The sequence below is a fragment of the Thamnophis sirtalis genome, unplaced genomic scaffold (genome assembly GCF_051295495.1).
Source record: "Thamnophis sirtalis isolate CommonGarterSnake01/CBP01778 unplaced genomic scaffold, rThaSir2_p1.2 scaffold_2, whole genome shotgun sequence".
NCBI classification, from domain to species: Eukaryota; Metazoa; Chordata; class Lepidosauria; order Squamata; family Natricidae; genus Thamnophis; species Thamnophis sirtalis.
In genome coordinates, this window is record NW_028261382.1 from 77881073 (window position 1) to 77898306 (window position 17234).

The window sequence follows — 17234 nt, forward strand, 5'->3', positions numbered from 1 at the left end:
GAGGGGCTGCTACAGAGAGAATAGAATGGAATGGAATGGAAAATGGAATGGAATGGAATGGAATTCTTTATTGGCCAAGAGTGATTAGACACACAAGGAATTTGTCCTTGGTGCATATGCTCTCAGTGTACATTAAAAAAAAAGAAACATTTGTCAAGAATCATAAGGTACAACACTTAATAATAGTCACAGGGTACAAATAAGCAATCAAAGCATACTAGGAAACAATATCAATATAAATCGTAAGGATACAAGCAACAAAATTACAGTCATACGGTCATAAACGGGAGGAGATGGTTGATAGGAATGGTGAGAAGATTAATAGTAATAGTAAAACAGTGCTGAGGGAATTATTTGTTTAGCAGACTGATGGCATTCAGGGGAAAAAAACTGTTCTTGTGTCTAGTCGTTTTGGTATGCAGTGCTCTATAGTATCGTTTTGAGGATAGGAGAGGAGGGGGTCAAGCTATTTTCCACAGCAGCACCCAAAGGCCAGATAAGGATAATGGATGGAAACTGATCAAGGAGAGAATCAACCTGGAAATAAGGAGAAATTTCCTGACGGGGAGAACAATCAACCCATGGAACAGAAGTTGCCTTCGAAAGTTGTGCAAGCTTCATCCCTGGAAGCTTTCAAGAAGAGAGTGGACTGCCATTTGTCGGGGATGGCATAGGGTCTCCTGCTTGGGCAAGGGTTTGGACTGGATGACCTACAAGGTCCCTTCCAACTCTGTTAATCTGTTAAAAATGTGGCTCTAAGAAGGGACATGGCTGGTCTTCCAACCCCTTTCCGGTGATTGGGGTCTGGTTTATATATACCTTCTGTTCACCGTAGTTAGGATGCTGTGCTTTTTAGAAGACCACCTGTACAACTTCCTAGCTGTTTTATCTGGTTGAATGTTTCAAGAACTTCTGAAAGTCACCTGATTTCTCAGAAGGCTGGTAAATCTTTGCGTGTTTAAAATGGATTCCTAGTGGGGGAAGGCTGCGTTTTTTAATTTAGTTTGTGAAGCCATCAATTTAGCTTTTGACAGTTGAAAGCATTCTTCCCCGGCCAAACAGGTTGCTGTGTTGACAGGCTGTCAAGCGGAAAGGGTAAATGAGGTGAGACTTCATACACGGTCCATTTTAGCCTAGGGGGACATTGACGTGCAAGAATCCAGCTAGTGCCACAATTTCACTTCTCCATTTCATCACATTCGTCATGAAAGTTATTTGTACAGGTGCAAACAGAGCCATAAACATGGGAATTTGTGGTGTAAGGTTGCAGTAAGAGAGCTTTCCCCAGATAAGGGAGATAGAACTGCTTTTCAGGTGTGTTGGGATAACATTTAGGAAGCATCAGATATTAGGAAACTAAGAGTTGCATGGAACTGGGAGAAAGCATTTTGCAGACACTAGAAATGAAGCGTCCTCGGTGCTCTCTGAGCTGGATTGTTTTCTTGTAGATGCTTCATTACCCAAACTAGATAACACACCCAAACTAGTTTGAGTAAGGAAACATCTGCAAGAAAACAACCAAGATCAGAGAGCACCAAAGACCCCTCATTTGAACCCTGAGCTACAAATATTTCCCTTTATTGAGACACTAGAAATGTTCTCAAAAATTAGTGCAAACTTCTCAAGATAATTCTATAGGGTGCTTGTCCTCAGAAGAATTCTGAAGAGAAGCAATACCTTCCTGTCGAGAACATCTTGCATTCGTTTTAAGTACCACTGCCTGAAATTCATAGAATCCTAGGGCTGGAAGGGATCTCAGACTTCTTCTAGTCCAGGGGCCACCAACCTTTTGGACCTCAGGGACCATTACATTCATAATTTAAAATCCCGCGGATCACTAATATGATCTGCCTAATGACCGGCTGGGTGGGTGTGGCTAGGTGGTCATGTGACTGGATGGCATGGCCAACTTGATGTCACTCACATTGAGGGGTGCCTCGCCAGCCTCTACTTGCCCCTCCCCTCCCAGCCACTCCTCCCCTGCCCGCCTGGGCTCCTTAGGGTCCCAACAGGAAGCAGTTGCTGGAGTTAAGCAGCCACCAGGAAAAAGAGTTGGCAAAACAGCTCAGTTCAAATTGGATCTGACTGAGAAGGAGGCTCAGCAGAAGCACCTCACTGAGGACTACGAGCATAGGCTTTCCAAGCAGAGGGAAGACCTGCAGGAGTGCAAGGCCAGGCACCAGCGCCTGGAGGCTCAGCGGGCTGAGATGGTCAGCCAGTTCCAGGCCATGATGTAGTCCCACTGGAACGAGGCCCTCCAGCTCTTCGCCACCAGCGGTGCTTCCCTCCAGCCTTCATCCAAAGCCCCACACCAGGAGGCCGAAGCAGACCCAAGTCAGAATTTTTGCCCCCCTCCAACCTGCACAAAAAGACCCCGAAAGGGGAGACACAAGCGTTCACTGCACATATTCATCCCAGGGGGTGTAGCTTGAGCAACCCTGATTTAGTGCAATATAAAAAAATGCAAATAATTTCTCTGCAGACCACCAAACTTTTCTCACTAACCACCAGTGGTCCACGGACCACCAGTTGGTCACCACTGTTCTAGTCCAACTCCATCAAGAGACAAATGGTTGCCCACTTTTTCTTGAAAACCATCAGCAACCAAAAGCCAACATTTCTCTGATGAAGAGAAGAAAAACAATTGTGAATATCTGCCTTTGCAATCAATGGCCGTCCAAGATCTGCGACAGCTGAAGTCGTCTTTTGAAATTTGCAAACTGCAAACCGGTTTGTTTTGAATGAATGGGCGCTAACTCCCGCCTGTCTCCGGAAGACGCTTTTGGAATGTGGACAATGTTTTATAGCCGCATTCAAATGACAGCCTGCTGAGAAAAGAGGGTTGCATATTTGCGCAGTGACTGACATGGGAAACCTAACTGAGTTATAATAATGCACTAATTAAGCAGAATGTGACTGCCATCCCTCTGGCCCCCTCCCCTTCCCCCCTTCCCCCCTTCCTCTCTCTACTTTTGGAGTGATGAGCAAATCCTCAGCCTTCAACCTTTCCTTATTCTTTTCTAAGAAAGCTTTAGGGGCTTTTTGCAAAGGGAGGTGGGGACGGTGGCTAGCCGTGTGTTTTTCCACCCATCATCTTCTCCCTCTTTGGCTTCGAAGAACGGCTTAGAAACATAGGAAGCCAAGGTGGGGCAGACATAAGAGTCAAAGGAGTTGCCCAGGTGTACCTGTGGGGCCCATGCCTGCTTTGTTGAAGGTCTGACTGTGATTCCGTTTCTACCCTTTCTCTTTTTCTTTCCACCTTTTCCAGCATTATAGACTTCTTGAGAGAGATAGGCCCATGATGGCAAACCTATGGCACATGTGCCTAAAGTGGCACACAGAGTCAGGTTGCCTGGCATGTGTGGCATCACCTGTTCCTCTTCTGGGTTTCTGGCGTGTATGCTCATGCGGCGATCACCTGATCGGTACATGCTCAGGCAAGCAGTAACCGCTTGCCGGTGTGCATGTGTGCGCCGGAAACGGGAAGTTAATTTTTTGGTGCATGCATGCCCCATGGGCAGCTCCTCTTCCTGGTTGTTGCCCAGACAAACACGTACATGGAAAGTGCTCCCTTTTCGGCACTTGGTCCCCCCCCCCCGCATGCTTCCTTTTCAGCATTCAGTGCCAAAAAGCTTCGCCATCACTGAGATAGGCCTTCTCATGATACGTCCAAAATATCTCCTAAATTCAACCTGGTCATTTGTGTCTTGAGTGACATCTCTGAGCTGATTTGTTCTGTGGTCCATTTAGAACATAGAATAACAGAGCTGGAAGGGACCTTGGAGGTCTTCTAGTCCAGCCCCCTGCTCAATCAGGAGACCTTTCCCATTTCAGACAAGTGGCTGTCCAGCCTCTTCTTAAAAACCTCCAGTGATGAAGCACCCACAACTTCTGAAGGCAAACTTTCTCGGTTCGATTTGTCTTTGATACGTTTCCGTCCATTACTTCTTCTCCTGCCCTCAGATGCTTTGGAGAATAGGTTGGCCCTCCCTTCATTGTGGCAGCCCCCTAAATATTGGAAGACTGCTATTGGAAGACTTCTGGTCCTTTTCTTTTGATATGTGGACTTATAATCACACAAAACATGTAGCTTGAAGAGATCACAGAAACCCTTTACCTATTTTTTCTCAAAGAGCACTGAAAATGTCCTCCCTGATTACTTTCTTTCATTGCACTCTTGGTGGGTGCTTTAAATCAGGGGACCTCAAAGTTGGCAACTTTAAGACTTGTGAACTTCAACTCCCAGAATTCTCATTCTCATTCTGGGAGTTGAAGTCCACAAGTCTTAAAGTTGCCAACTTTGAAGACTTTAAATAGTAGTGAATCCAGGTGGAGATCAACAAACTCTGCAATGACCCCGCTCAAATTCCATGGAGGGAAAACTGTGCAGGATACCGATAGATGTACTCATCCAAATGCGAATTCTTTTATGTGAATGATTTGGAAGGGAAGAGCATAATCAATCGAGTAAGTGCAGATGATTTTAAGAATGACGTTTGCAATGCAGATTGCTGGGGTTTGGGTTATTTTTTGCACCTGACCAGGAGTTACAGTTGGCTGTGTTTTGTTTACTGGGTAAGCAACTGTGTGAGCAGTTGTGCAAGAGAGCGTGGCTCCCATCTGTTTGAGGAAGACCATGGGAGGATGCATTTGGACTAGTATATATCCCTGTGATCTTCAGCTACATGAGCCTTGACTTCACTTTGATTAACGCAGGGCTCTCCAAACTTGGCAACTTTAAGACTTGTGGACTTCAAATCCCAGAATTCCTCAGCCAGCCATGGATTTGATGTTCACAAGTCTTAAAGTTGCCAAGTTTGGACATCCCTGGATTAAAGGTATATGGTGGAGCCATCAACTGAAGGAGAGGAAGCCCTGATAGGGAGAGTTAAATGACATTTCGGCTTAGACCTTTGGGGAAAGAAATGTTTGAGGTCAAACCTTTAGGTTCTATCTGGCCTTCCCAAGTTTGGAGAGTCTGCACAGTCTAGCCAGTGTTTCTCAACCTTGGAGACTTGAAGTCCTGTGGACTTCAACTCCCAGAATCCCCCAGCCAGCACAGCTGGCTGGGGGATTCTGGGAGTTGAAGACCACAGGACTTCAAGTCTCCAAGGTTGAGAAACACTGGTCTAGAGCCATGATGGTGAATTTGTGGCACAGCCTGCTCTATGTCAGCTCCAGCGTGCATGCACACACTGGCCAGCTGATTTTTGGCCTTCCAGAGGGCTGTTTTCACCCTCCCCAGGCTTCAGGAAAGCCTCTGGAGCCTATGGATGGTAAAAATGGGCCCAACGGGCCTAATGGAACTTCAGAAAGTTTCCTGAAGCCTGAGGAGGTTGAAAAACATCCCAACGGGCTTACCGGAACTCTGGAGGCTTCAGTGAGGCCTGCGTGCATGCACGGAGGTGTGTGTGTGCATGTGCAGAGGAAGGGCATTGCATTATGGGTGTGGGCACGCACGCACCCTTTTGGCACCCAAGCAGAAGAACGTTTGCCATCACTGGTCTAGAGAGATTCTTGTAAGCTGGTGATCAACAATTTAAAAAAATCTGACCCATTCCCAAAGCTGTTCTGGTTGCTGGCACCTGACAAAGTGTTAGATAATAGAGACCCCACCTGACCTGTTCTCTGGGCATATGTTTCCCTTAGATGAGCACCAGAGCAGAAGTTGTATTCAGCCGGTTCAGACTGGTTCACCCGAACCAGTAGTGGAAATCGCGGGTGAGCCCCCTCCCATGCACCCTGGCTCTATGCTGTCCTATTTAGGCATGTATTCAAACCGCGCCCATGCACACAAGCCGTGTGCGCAAGTAATGCGCATGCGTGGAAGCATGTGTTGACGGGGGCGCGTGCACTCCCATTTGCGAACCAGTAGGGAAAGTAAGTGAATACCACCCCTGCAGTAAGGGATCTTACTCCAATTTGCCAGACTCACTTGACACATTTTTTTTAAGATAGGGATGGGCAAGCTTCAATTTTGTCTGTGGTCCTGTGGCTTTCCATCCCCTTTTCCAGGGGCCCCATAATTAGCTAAGCAAGCAACGTACCCTTTTCCTGGCTTAAGATATCTCTCCAGAGAACCTTCTGAAAAACCAGGAAATTGAGATGAAGATGATAGCCTCTCCGCTGTCCATGGGAGGCCTCTGGAGACAGTTGACTGTAGCCCAACAAATCAGTTGTAGCTTCCAGGGTAAGAAAGATGGGCTGTTCCAAGTATGTCTTAATCTTGTCTCTGCTGGTTGCGGCAATTGCCTTTAAACTGAGTATAGAATCTCAGGTTAATCTATAACCTGAGCATAGAATTCTCAGCCAATGGAGTCCAAGAAATGTTCTATAAATCTGGAGAGAAACAGCTGGGAAAGGAAGAATCAGAACAGCAAAAATAGTTCCTTTCCCTGAATATTTTAGTTGTGATCCTGCTGTGGGTTTTCTTCTTCTTTTTTATCTTTTCCAGTCTAGTTTGTATATACCGTATTTTTCGGAGTACAAGACGCATCTTTTTCCCTCAAAAAAGAGGTTGAAAATCTGGGTGCATCTTACACACTGAATACAGCATTTTTTGCCTCCCCAAACCCCAACCCCTTCACTAAAATGGCCGTTCATAGCCTTTAGGAGGCTTTCAGAGTGCTCTTGGGGACTGGGGAGGGCAGAAATCAGCGAAAATGGGCTGTTTTTTGCTCAATTTTGTCCCCTTCCCAGGAGCACTCTATAAGCCTCCTAAAGGCTATGCATGGCATTTGGGGGGGGGGGAGAGAAACAGGCCCGTTTCACAAAAAATGGGCCTTTTTTGCCTGTTTTTGCCCCCCTCAGGAGCACTCTACAAGCCTCCAAAAGGCTATTCATGCCCTTTTGGGGGGGGGGAAATGAGCCCATTTTCACGAAAAACAGGCTGTTTTTGGAAGGTCTGCCGAGTGCAAAAACTTTTTAAAAAAAATTTGCCTCTTCAAAATCGTGGTGCGTCGTATACTCCGAAAAATACGGTACTTATTTATTTTCTGGATACTAAAGCAATCAATTGAAATGCACAACAGCCAGTTATTAGTCACCCATGGGATTTTCTGTTGACCTTGCATGGCTTACAGTCCTAGTACTATAGTGATCCGGTTAATTTTAATGTAGTGTGTGCTTGTAGCTAAATGCAGTACTGTAAATCAATACAGCATAATACACTTCAGTGTTCAATCTTCACGATATCAGCCCCTATCAAAAGAAAACAGTGAAGTAATCCAAACAAGACATTTCCTAATGTTAGCACAGCCATTAATATTAGCACCAAGCAATTACGACCAGATGTATTAGCTTCATAAAGGACTTGCAAAGGGTATATTTTAAAGGCTTTTTAAAAAAACTTCAGGATATTTCATTCCACATATTAATCAAGACAGAGTTCATCCAGAGGGCAGAATGAGAGCTTTCCTTTGTAGGCTGTTAGATTAACCACCTCTTCTGCTTTTTAAAAAAAATGTATTTATCAGAATCTAGCAAGATCTGCATTTTTGCTAAGTGAGATTTTATATACATGCATCACATTTCGTTTCAAATATCAAATCTGCCCTCTGGTGGATCTTTTCATAGTGGCCAGAACTTATATAGGGCATGAACAATTGAGGAGGAAGTTTCGAAACGGCCTTTCCTTACTTCTACCCACCTTTTCAATTCCTTGAGAGATGCCACATTTGAAGAGAAGTCAACCGTTCAAGATTATAAAAAAAAATTAAATCTGAACTGTGGAATTGTTAGGTCTTAGAATGGTCAGGGTTGAAGACCTACCGTATCTTTTGGAGTATAAAATGCACCAAGATTTTGAAGAGGCAAATTAAAAAAGAAAGTTTTTGCACTCTGCAGACCTCCCGAAAACGGCCCATTTTTTGTCAAAAAAAAAAAGGGCATGCATAGCCTTTAGGAGGCTTGTAGAGTGCTCCTGGGGGCTGGGAGGGGGGCAAAACCGAGCAAAAAATCAGCCTGTTTTTTTATCATTTTTGCCCTCCCCAGCCCCCAGGAAGCCTCCTAAAGGCTATGCATGGCCATTTTGATGAAAGGGCGGGGTTTATACTCCAAAAAATACAGTAATGGATCAGGAGGGTGGTTAGGACACTAGGATGGAGTTTAGCAAACCTACATTTGAAACCCAAGTGCTGCCATGGGATGGAGTTGAGTTCCCATCCTTCACTCCAGCTCCTGCTGGGGAAATGAATGGAGCCCCCCAACTGGGGGTCTCCCGAACAACAGCGATGTCACCGGCTAATCCTTTCAACCTGGAAGTGCCCCTCTGCTTCTGTCACGAGTGCAGAACCTAATGGGTGCAAGTGTAAATGAATGGGAAGCAGACTTTTTCAGATTTAAAAAGGGAAATGATTCATCAGAAAATGTCCATGAATTTAACTTCACAGTGCTCTCTGGATGGTATCTTTTCCTTTTTTTTTTCTTTTTTTGATAGGCCTACAGTCCTGAAGACATGAAAAGCTGGATCAAAGAGATTACGGGTGCGGTGCAAGCATTAAAGAGCTGTCCCAGAGTAGGTCAAATTCTTTCCACTTTGACTATGGCATCCGTTCACTTTGTGTGTATGTGTGTGTGTTTACCTTGTTTATAGCGGAGGTCATCTGTTTTCATAATTTTGAGCAAACATTTGAAAAAGAGCTCATTTCCAGAAAAGGTTTCTCCAGCCATCTGAGTAAATAAATACATACTGCAAAGAACAAGATCACAAATGGACCGCAGGGAACACCAGGGAAAATGAGAGGCATGGGCCATTCAGCTATCTGCAGCTTTGGGCCATGATCACGAGAAGTTTGGCCAAACTTTGGAGTTAGGTAACTTCTCAAGAAACCCAAGCTCCAGAAATCTTTTAACTCTCTTTCCAATCCCCAAAATTTTGAGATTTGTCTCTGTATGTTTTAAACCAAGGAGTCCATGGCATGGGGGAAGTGTCTTAGCAAATGATGAAAGGGTAATTCTGAGCAGCCTCAGCTCCGTAATGAAGAAGGAAGGAGTTGTAGAACATCAACTCGTATCTCCCAGTCCTATCTACACACCCCACCAGAGCGGAGAGGCAGAGAAGGGAATGCCACGGATCCCCTGTCCTAAAAAGGTTCATTTAGCCCAGGGGTCAGCAACCTTAAACACTCAAAGAGCCACAAAGGTCCTAACCGGAAGCCCTACATTCATTTCTGGAGCTGGCCTCACCATAGAGTCTCCTCCTAGCATGGTGTCCTTTTTCCTCTGCTGAGAGGTTGGGGAGGAACGTGGGCCAGTCCTGGAGTCTGGGAAAGGCTTTGATGAGGGCTCTGTGTTGGAGGCAGAGTGGGGGCAAGGGCCGTCTGACAGTTATCAGCTGCCTTCAGAGTCAGACAGCAGTGAGGCAGACAAACAGCTGGAGCCTGTTCCCAGTGTGCGCATGCACAGAGTTGCCAGATGAAGGGAACAGCTAAAGAACAGGGGGCGACTTGGGAGTAAGGCTACAGGTGGACGATGAATGGCCTCTCCCAGAGGAAATAAAAGAGGAGCGAAAGGGGAGTGAAGTTTGCAGGAGACAATTAGTTCGCTTAATTGGTTTGTGACTCTCCGAGACTCCTGGCCAAGTTCTGCAGGTATCTGCCTGTCAGCTCTCCAAGCCAGGTAAGGTCTGTGACTGTAAATCCTCCTTGAAAGACTTTGCTGGATGTGAATGAGCAGAATTCAGAGGAAATGAATAAAAGGGGTTTTTGTCAGGACCAGGAGTTTGCTTCAGGCGCTTGGGAAGCCTCGCTCAGAACACTGCCACTGATCTTCTGGTTTTGCCTTGCAGGAAATGCCTTTGGTGAGATCGGTGTCGATGGATAAACGAGGGAGCCCCCCCTTCTCCGGCTCCACCACAGCACCCATAGCATGGCTCAAGCAGCGAGGAGAGGAGTCCAAGGTTGGCCCCAGAGGCCCCTCCACTTCTTGCTGGCTGCCTTGGATGCCCGTGCCACCGATGGAGGAGAAGCAGCATCCGGCATCCAAGGAACAGGCTGAAGAGCTGAGCAACTCTGGGTTCGCCCCTTTGTCCGCTGAGCGGGATGCCAGAGAGACCCAGGTCAGGCGCTTCCGACACAGGTCGGAACCCCAGAACTTCAGAGAGCACCGTTTCCTGATGGACTTGGATGATGAGAACATCAGAACCTCGGATGTGTGACGATACAGGCAGTTGCCAGGAAATGGGCATTCTAAGGACGGGATGTTCTGGATGAACCATTGCTAGCTTGCACCAGCTCCAGTTGCAGAGAGGGAACAGATACTGCAAAGAAAGTTAAAGCTCAGAAGAATCTACACGTATGGGTGGGTTGCTGGAGTCTTCTCAAGATCCAGCCTAATCCAGCGGGTGCCAGGATGCTCACGATGGGCCCCGTTTCAAGTCCGTTGAGGATGCCAGAACTGTACGAAGGAACTTGCCTTCCATTCGCCATCGGAAGCCGTTTGTTCCACCGTCATGGCTTCCCATCTGGGAAGGGAAGGGAAGCCGATGGTTGGAGGCCTTGATGTACATGTCGCCTTCCTGTCTGTTTTGATTGTGCAAAAAGACTTTACTAGAGTTACCCGGAATATACAGCCACACAGTGTATCTGCCCTTTTCTGTTCTGGTAGCAACAATTGGGTGGTTTTGCTTGATCAGTGGATGAGTTGAAGGCCGTTCGCCTTGTTTAATGTCCAAAGCTTTGGGTAGGAAGAGAGTTTGGAGTTTCCTTTCCTTTCTCCCTCCCTCCCTTCCCCTCCTTCATTTCCCTCCCTTCCCCTCCTTCCTCCCTCCCTCCTTCCTTCCTTTCCTTTCTCCCTCCCTCCCTCCTTTCCCCTCCCTCCCTCCCTCCCCCTCCTTCCTCTCCCTTCCTTCTTCTCTCCATTCCCCTCATTCCTCTCCTTTCCTTCCTTTTCCTTCCTCCCTCCCTTCCCCTCCTTCCTCTCCCTCCCTTCCCCTCCTTTCCTTCCTCCCTCTTTCCTTCCTTTCCTTTCTCCCTCCCTCCTTTCCCCTCCCTGCCTCCCCCTCCTTCCTCTCCCTTCCTTCCTCCCTCCCCTCTTTCCTCTCCCTTCCTTCCTTTTCCTTCCTTCCCTTTCCTTCCTTCCTTCCTTCCTTCCTCCCTCCCTCCCTTCCCCTCATTCCTTTCCCTTCCTTCCTTTTCTCCCTCCTTTCCCTCCTTTCCTTCCTTCCCTCCTTCCCTCCCTTCTTTCCTTTCTCTTAAAGATGATAGTCTCAGATGAGAATATGAGATTCTGCTACTTATCTGGGTTACAAGCTAGCCAAAATTTTTAGCTCTTCATAATATAATTGTTCGTAGCTGGTAGCTCAGCTATCAAAAAGCAACATGGTAGGGTGAAAAACATCACCAGCAAATTATAAGAAAATCCAACAGTACGCTGGCAATAAGGTCTACACAAAACCTATACTGAAGAAAGGGATTTTCAAGAAATTGGAGAGAGGAAAGAGAGCAAGGACATCCTCCTATGAAATAGCATCTTTTTCTGTTCTTCTCTGGGATCTGTGCGACTGTGGAAAACAAAATAAGGGAGGTACCAAAAGGGTTCCCCCCCCCCCAGTGAATATCAAATGATACTTTGAACAATGAGGTTGTCATATGCTGGGCAGATAATTGACACCTAAAACTGAGTCATTCTTTGAACGACTGCTCAGATTCATAAAGATTTCAAACTGTGGCCTTTCCTAGTAACCTTGGGATCCCGTGTGATGCGTTCCTGTTCTGTATTAAGTCAGCAGGTAGAAGCTGCAGGAAGTTCTGAATGGCGAGCCGAGGCAGGAGGAAAGCTGCCCTAGGTAGATCAATTTCCTGATACTAGTGAGATTCCGTCTTACTCAAGCTTGACGTTCCCTCCTTAAAAGAAAACAGTTTCAGGAGACGCCACACTCACATCAGTGGCGGTACAGATTTGCAGCTGAAAATGCACAATGCTTCTCCTTGCCTTCCCATAGTTGGCAGGAAGCATGCTTTGGAGCAGATTGGGAGATGCCCCGTTTTGAGCCATAGGCTTAGGGTGAAATCCTGTGATCAATTGTGCAAAGACTACTCTCTCGCAGAACGTGTGACTGTCTGTGATACCAAGATTCTCAGGTGTGCATCCTTTTGTACTTCGATTAATTCAGGAATAAGATTTTGGGGTGGTTTTTTTTTTTAAAGATGCAGTATGTTCTCTACTATTGAGCCAGTTGGGTATTTTGCAGCTGCTTCCAGATTCCTGGCAAGCCTTTGGCAAAATAATATTGCTTGGAAGGTGAGTCTGTAGGCGAATTTGAACCCCTAATCATCGTGGGTATTGCAAAGGAAGAATAGTGGCTGAAATAATCTCCATTATTCTTACCAAAAGGAAAAAAAAGTCTAGTTGCAGCCTTTGTAATTTAAGGAAATAGAATCATTTGTGTCTTTCTTTCGGATATCATTTAATTATTGCGGTGGGCAACACTTGATCCTGAGCCTTATGCTGCTATTCAGACACTGGAAGTAAGCTGCTAAAATCATTTAAGACAGGGGTGTCAAACTCAAGGCCTGCAGGCTGGGGTTCCACCACAAAACCGCGGTAGACTAAAGCGCGCTCAACGAAAGCGCGCTCAACGAAAGCGCGTACGTGACGTCATCACAGCGCGACGAAAACAGCACGCTGTGAGCGGTAAACTTAAAATTAAAGGGTAAATCTAAACCTAACCCCCCCCCCAAAACCTAACCCTAAACCTAACCCTAAGCCTAACCCTAAACCTAACCCTATACCTAACCCTTAACCTAACCCTTAACCTAACGCTAAACCTAATGCTAACCCTTAACCTAACCCTAAACCTAACCCTAACGCTTAACGTAACCCTAAACCTAACCCTAACCCTTAACCTAACCCTAACCTTAAACCTAACCCTTACCTTTATGTGAATCGGCTTGCTTTAAAAGCGCTTTTTAAAGCGCCCTTTTTTCTCCGCGGTCGTATTTGTCGCGCTGCTGATGACGTCAGGTACGCGCTTTAATCGGGCGCGCTTTAGTGGACCGCGGTTTTGACGGGTCACGGCAGGCTGGATCCGGCCCATGGGCTGCATAGATCTGGCATGTGGGGCCACCCTGGAAACAGCAAAGGACCAGCCCATTGTGCTTCTCCCAGCAAAAATGGAGATCAAGAGAACCGCATGTGACCCTCCCAAACTCTGTTTTCGCTGGCAGAGGGTTGCAGGAGGCCGTCGCAGCCAAAAACAGAAATCGGGAGCCCGTTTTCGCTGGCAGAGCGCTCAGGCCACCTCAGGCGCTCTCGACAGAAGTGATGTCAAGCTGGCCACGCCCACCCTGGCCATGCCACGCCCCCCTGAGGTCAAGCACGACTCTGATGCGACCCTCAATGAACTTGAGTTTGACACCTCTGATTTAAGAGATCATGCTGTTCCTTGGTTTTAATGTTGATAAGACAGGGGCGAGGAAGGAAGGAAGCAAGGGAATGAAAGCCTTATGATGTGGGCCACCTGGTTTTTTTGACACCCTCTGGAAGGCGTGCTTATTACTGCAAAGTTAAATGGGGTTTAATCCCCCAATCAATAGACCCACAATTGTGGCTTTCAACCACTTCTCTGCTCTGGAGATTTTTTTTTAGCTGTTGTTAATAAATAAAATTATGACCAGAATTTTGTGCTGTCTCTCTCTTTTTTTCTCTCTTCTCGTGTTGGATTTCATATAAAATTAAATACTGTGTCCTAGTACATGTAGTCCTCAACTTATGACCGCAAAATTTCTGTTGCTAAGGGAGATAGTTGTCAAGTGAGTTTTGCCCCATTTTATATGACCTTTCTAACCACAGTTGTTAAGTGAATCATTGCAGTTGTTAAGTGAGTCACAGCGTTGTTAAGTGACTCTGTCTTCCCCATTGATTTTGCTTGTCAGAAGGTCACAAAAGGGGAATCACATGACCCCAGGACACTGCAACCGTCATAAATATGAAACAGTTGCCATGCGCCTGAATTTTGATCTCTTGACCAGGGGGATGCCGCAATGGTTACAAGTGTGAAAAATGGTCATGTCCCTTTTTTTTGTTGAACAGTCACTAAATGAACTGCTGTAAGTTGAGGACTATCTATGCCACATTCACCACTCTTTTATACTTCATGTAGTTTTCATCTAATGACCAGAATTGGGACCAGAATTTCCATTGCTAAGCAAGGTTGGTTTTGCAACCTTTTCTGCCATAAGCAAATCAGTGCGGTTGTTAAGTGAATCACGTGGTCACTAAGCGAATCAAGCTTCTCCCATTGACTTTACTTGTCCGAAGCCTTCTGGGAAGGTGGCAAATGGCGATCACATGACACACACAAACACACATGAGACACTGCAACCCTTGTAAATAAAACCTGGTTGCTATGCAATAGCAACAGCACTTAGACTTATATACCGCTTTACAGTGCTTTGTTACAGCCCCCTCTAAGCGGTTTACAGAGTCAGCCTGTTGCCCACAACAATCTGGGTCCTCCTTTTACCCACCTCGGGAGGATGGAAGGCTGAGTCAACCTTGAGCCAGTCAGGATTGAACTGCTGGCAGTGGGCAGAGTTAGCCTGCAGTACTGCATTCTAATCTCTGAGAGAGAGGAAGGAAGGAAAATAGCAATAACACTTAGACTTATATCCCACTTCACAGCCCTCTCTAAGCAGTTTACAGATTCAGCCTGTTGCCCACAACAATCTGGGTCCTCCTTTTACCCACCTCGGGAGGTTGGAAGGCTGAGTCAACCTTGAGCCAGTCAGGATTGAACTGCTGGCAGTGGGCAGAGTTAGCCTGCAGTACTGCATTCTAATCTCTCAGAGAGAGGAAGGAAGGAAGGAAAATAGCAATAACACTTAGACTTATATACCACTTTACAGTGCCTTTACAGCCCTCTCTAAGCAGTTTACAGAGTCAGCCTCTTGCCCCCAACAATCTGGGTCCTCCTTTTACCCACCTCGGAAGGATGGAAGGCTGAGTCAACCTTCAGCCGGTGAGATTTGAACTGCTGAACTGCAGTCAGCAGAAGTAGCCTGCAGTACTGCACTCTAACCACTGTGCCACCACGGCTCTTGTGCGCCCACATTTCGATCACATGTCCCTGGGGCTACTGCAATGGTTGTAAATGTGAGGACTGGCCATACATCACTTCAGTTTTGTGGGAACTTTGAATGGTCACTAAATGAATGTTTGTAAGGCAAGGACTATCTGTACAGAGTTTTCATCATCATGGATGGTCCAGAATCAATCTGTGTCTCAGGCTTCCTCAAGAAAGGGGTTTGAAAGCTACATTGGCACCTGGGCTGTCATTCAAAATTAAATTTACTGTAGGACTTTGCATCCTAACATTTAGCACTTCCGTTGAAAAAATGGGTTTGTATGTAGGTCTCTTTCTGTGGAAAGGAAGTAAAGTTTAGGGGCGGGGGAGATGGGAGTCAGATAAAAAAGAGAAAGACCAAGGGAGACATGAGAGCAGTTTTCCAATATTTGAGGGGCTGCCACAGTGAGAAGGGGTCAAGCTATTTTCCAAGGCACCTGAAGGCCAGACAAAGAATAATGGATGGAAACTGAAAAAAGGAGAGATTCAGCCTAGAAATAAGGGGGAATTTTCTGACAGTGAGAGCAATCAACCCATGGAACAGAAGTTGCCTTCAGAAGTTGTGGAAGCTTCATCACTCAAAGCTTTCAAGAAGAGACTGGACTGCCATTAGTCATAAATGGTGTAGGGTCTCCTGTTTGGATGGGAGGTTGGACTAGATGACCTACAAGTCCCATCCAACTCCATTAATCTGAAAAATCCCTTCCCAAAGCTAAGAACAAGGTGGGCATTTCATTATAAAAGGCACATCCAGATATCCAGAACAGTGGTGAAATTCAAATTTTTTACTACCGGTTCTGTGGGTGTGGCAGGGGAAAGATACTGCAAAATCCTCAGTCCCTCCCTACTCCTGGGAGTAGGATATTACAAAATCTCCATTCCCATCTCACTCCTGGGGGAAGGATACTGCAAAATCTCCATTCCCCCCCCCCAACTCCTGGGGGAAGGATATTGCAAAATTACCAGTCCCTCCACATTCCTGGGAGAAAGATATTGCAAAATCTCCATTCCCTCCTCACTCTGGGGCCAGCCAGAAGTGGTATTTTCCGGTTCTCCGAACTACTCAAAATTTCTGCTACTGGTTCTCCAGAACCTATCAGAACCTGCTGAATTTCACCCCTGATTCAGAACTCTATATAAAAATTAGGGGTATCCATGGGATGGCTGAAAAAGATGGCCGCAACCACTGAATTAATGACCCACCATTTTGACTTTGGTCGGATGGGGAATTCTGGGAGTTGAAGTCCATCTGTCTTAAAAGTTGTTGAGGTTGAAAAATACTCACTTGGTCAAGCAGGGTGAGGGGGGGGGAATCTAAGCTGGTTTTCTTGATTTTTTTTTAAACTTCAGACATATTGCATAAAAAGAAAGCAATGGAGTTGTTTTGCACACATTTTAATTCTAGTTTTAATTCTAGTCCTGTAGAAAAAGTTACTTTTACGCCTTGAATGAAATTCTTCTGCTTCCCCAACTGGAGCTTTTGGTAATAAACGTGGAGGGTTTTCCCCTTAATAAAATATTGGAATATTTCAGTACACATTTCTTCTAGGCTGTTGAACAATTTAAAGTTCCTCTTTTTAATTTTAACTACGAAAACGAACAAAAGGCAAGGCAACAACAAAATGACATATAAACTTTTGGGACTATATAGGAGAAGTTGTTTATTTGAACGATAAAACTTTTATTTCCATAAACATGTTGTGCCTGTATTTTTTTTCCATCTGCTAGCCAAGGAGCATGCAATTCTTGGCCAAGATTGGATTTATTTAAAATATTTATTTCCTGCTCTGGTTTTCTCCAAGCCCATCAAACGCAGGCAGTAGCGAATGTGTGATGGCTGAGGTCATATTAAATTCATGGTTTCTTGAATTGTTATTTATCAAATAAAGGTTAATGGCCAGGTGAATTTAAATACAATGATAATCTGGACTGGAGGTCATTTGAGGCCATTTCTAAATTAGAGGCAAAGAAAATGAGAGACTAATAAAGATAAATACAACATCCTTTTTTGCATCTATTGCATATAAAATATTAATAGGGAAGCTGGTGAAAAAATCTAGAAGGCAATAGCAATCTACTGTTACTGTAAAAAATTATACAGGCATATTCATATAATCGCCACCAATGGAGCTTGGCTGAAGGGCTTTTAATTCTGTTTACAGGTAGACTA

The 17234-nt window shown here is 45.6% G+C and overlaps 1 protein-coding gene across 4 annotated transcripts in view; it reads left to right on the top strand.

Annotated features, from left to right (window-relative positions):
• PLEKHA2 (pleckstrin homology domain containing A2) overlaps nucleotides 1-13618 on the top strand; it is a 106910-nt gene extending 93292 nt beyond the window's left edge. For all 4 annotated transcript variants that reach the window (XM_087706169.1, XM_087706171.1, XM_087706168.1 and 1 more), the window contains 2 exons: nucleotides 8438-8515; nucleotides 9788-13618. In XM_087706169.1, coding sequence (XP_087562295.1) covers nucleotides 8438-8515; nucleotides 9788-10156 — 447 coding nt within the window. In that variant the 3' untranslated portion in view covers nucleotides 10157-13618. The remainder of the gene's footprint in view (nucleotides 1-8437; nucleotides 8516-9787) is intronic.
• The last annotated feature ends 3616 nt before the right edge of the window (nucleotides 13619-17234 follow it).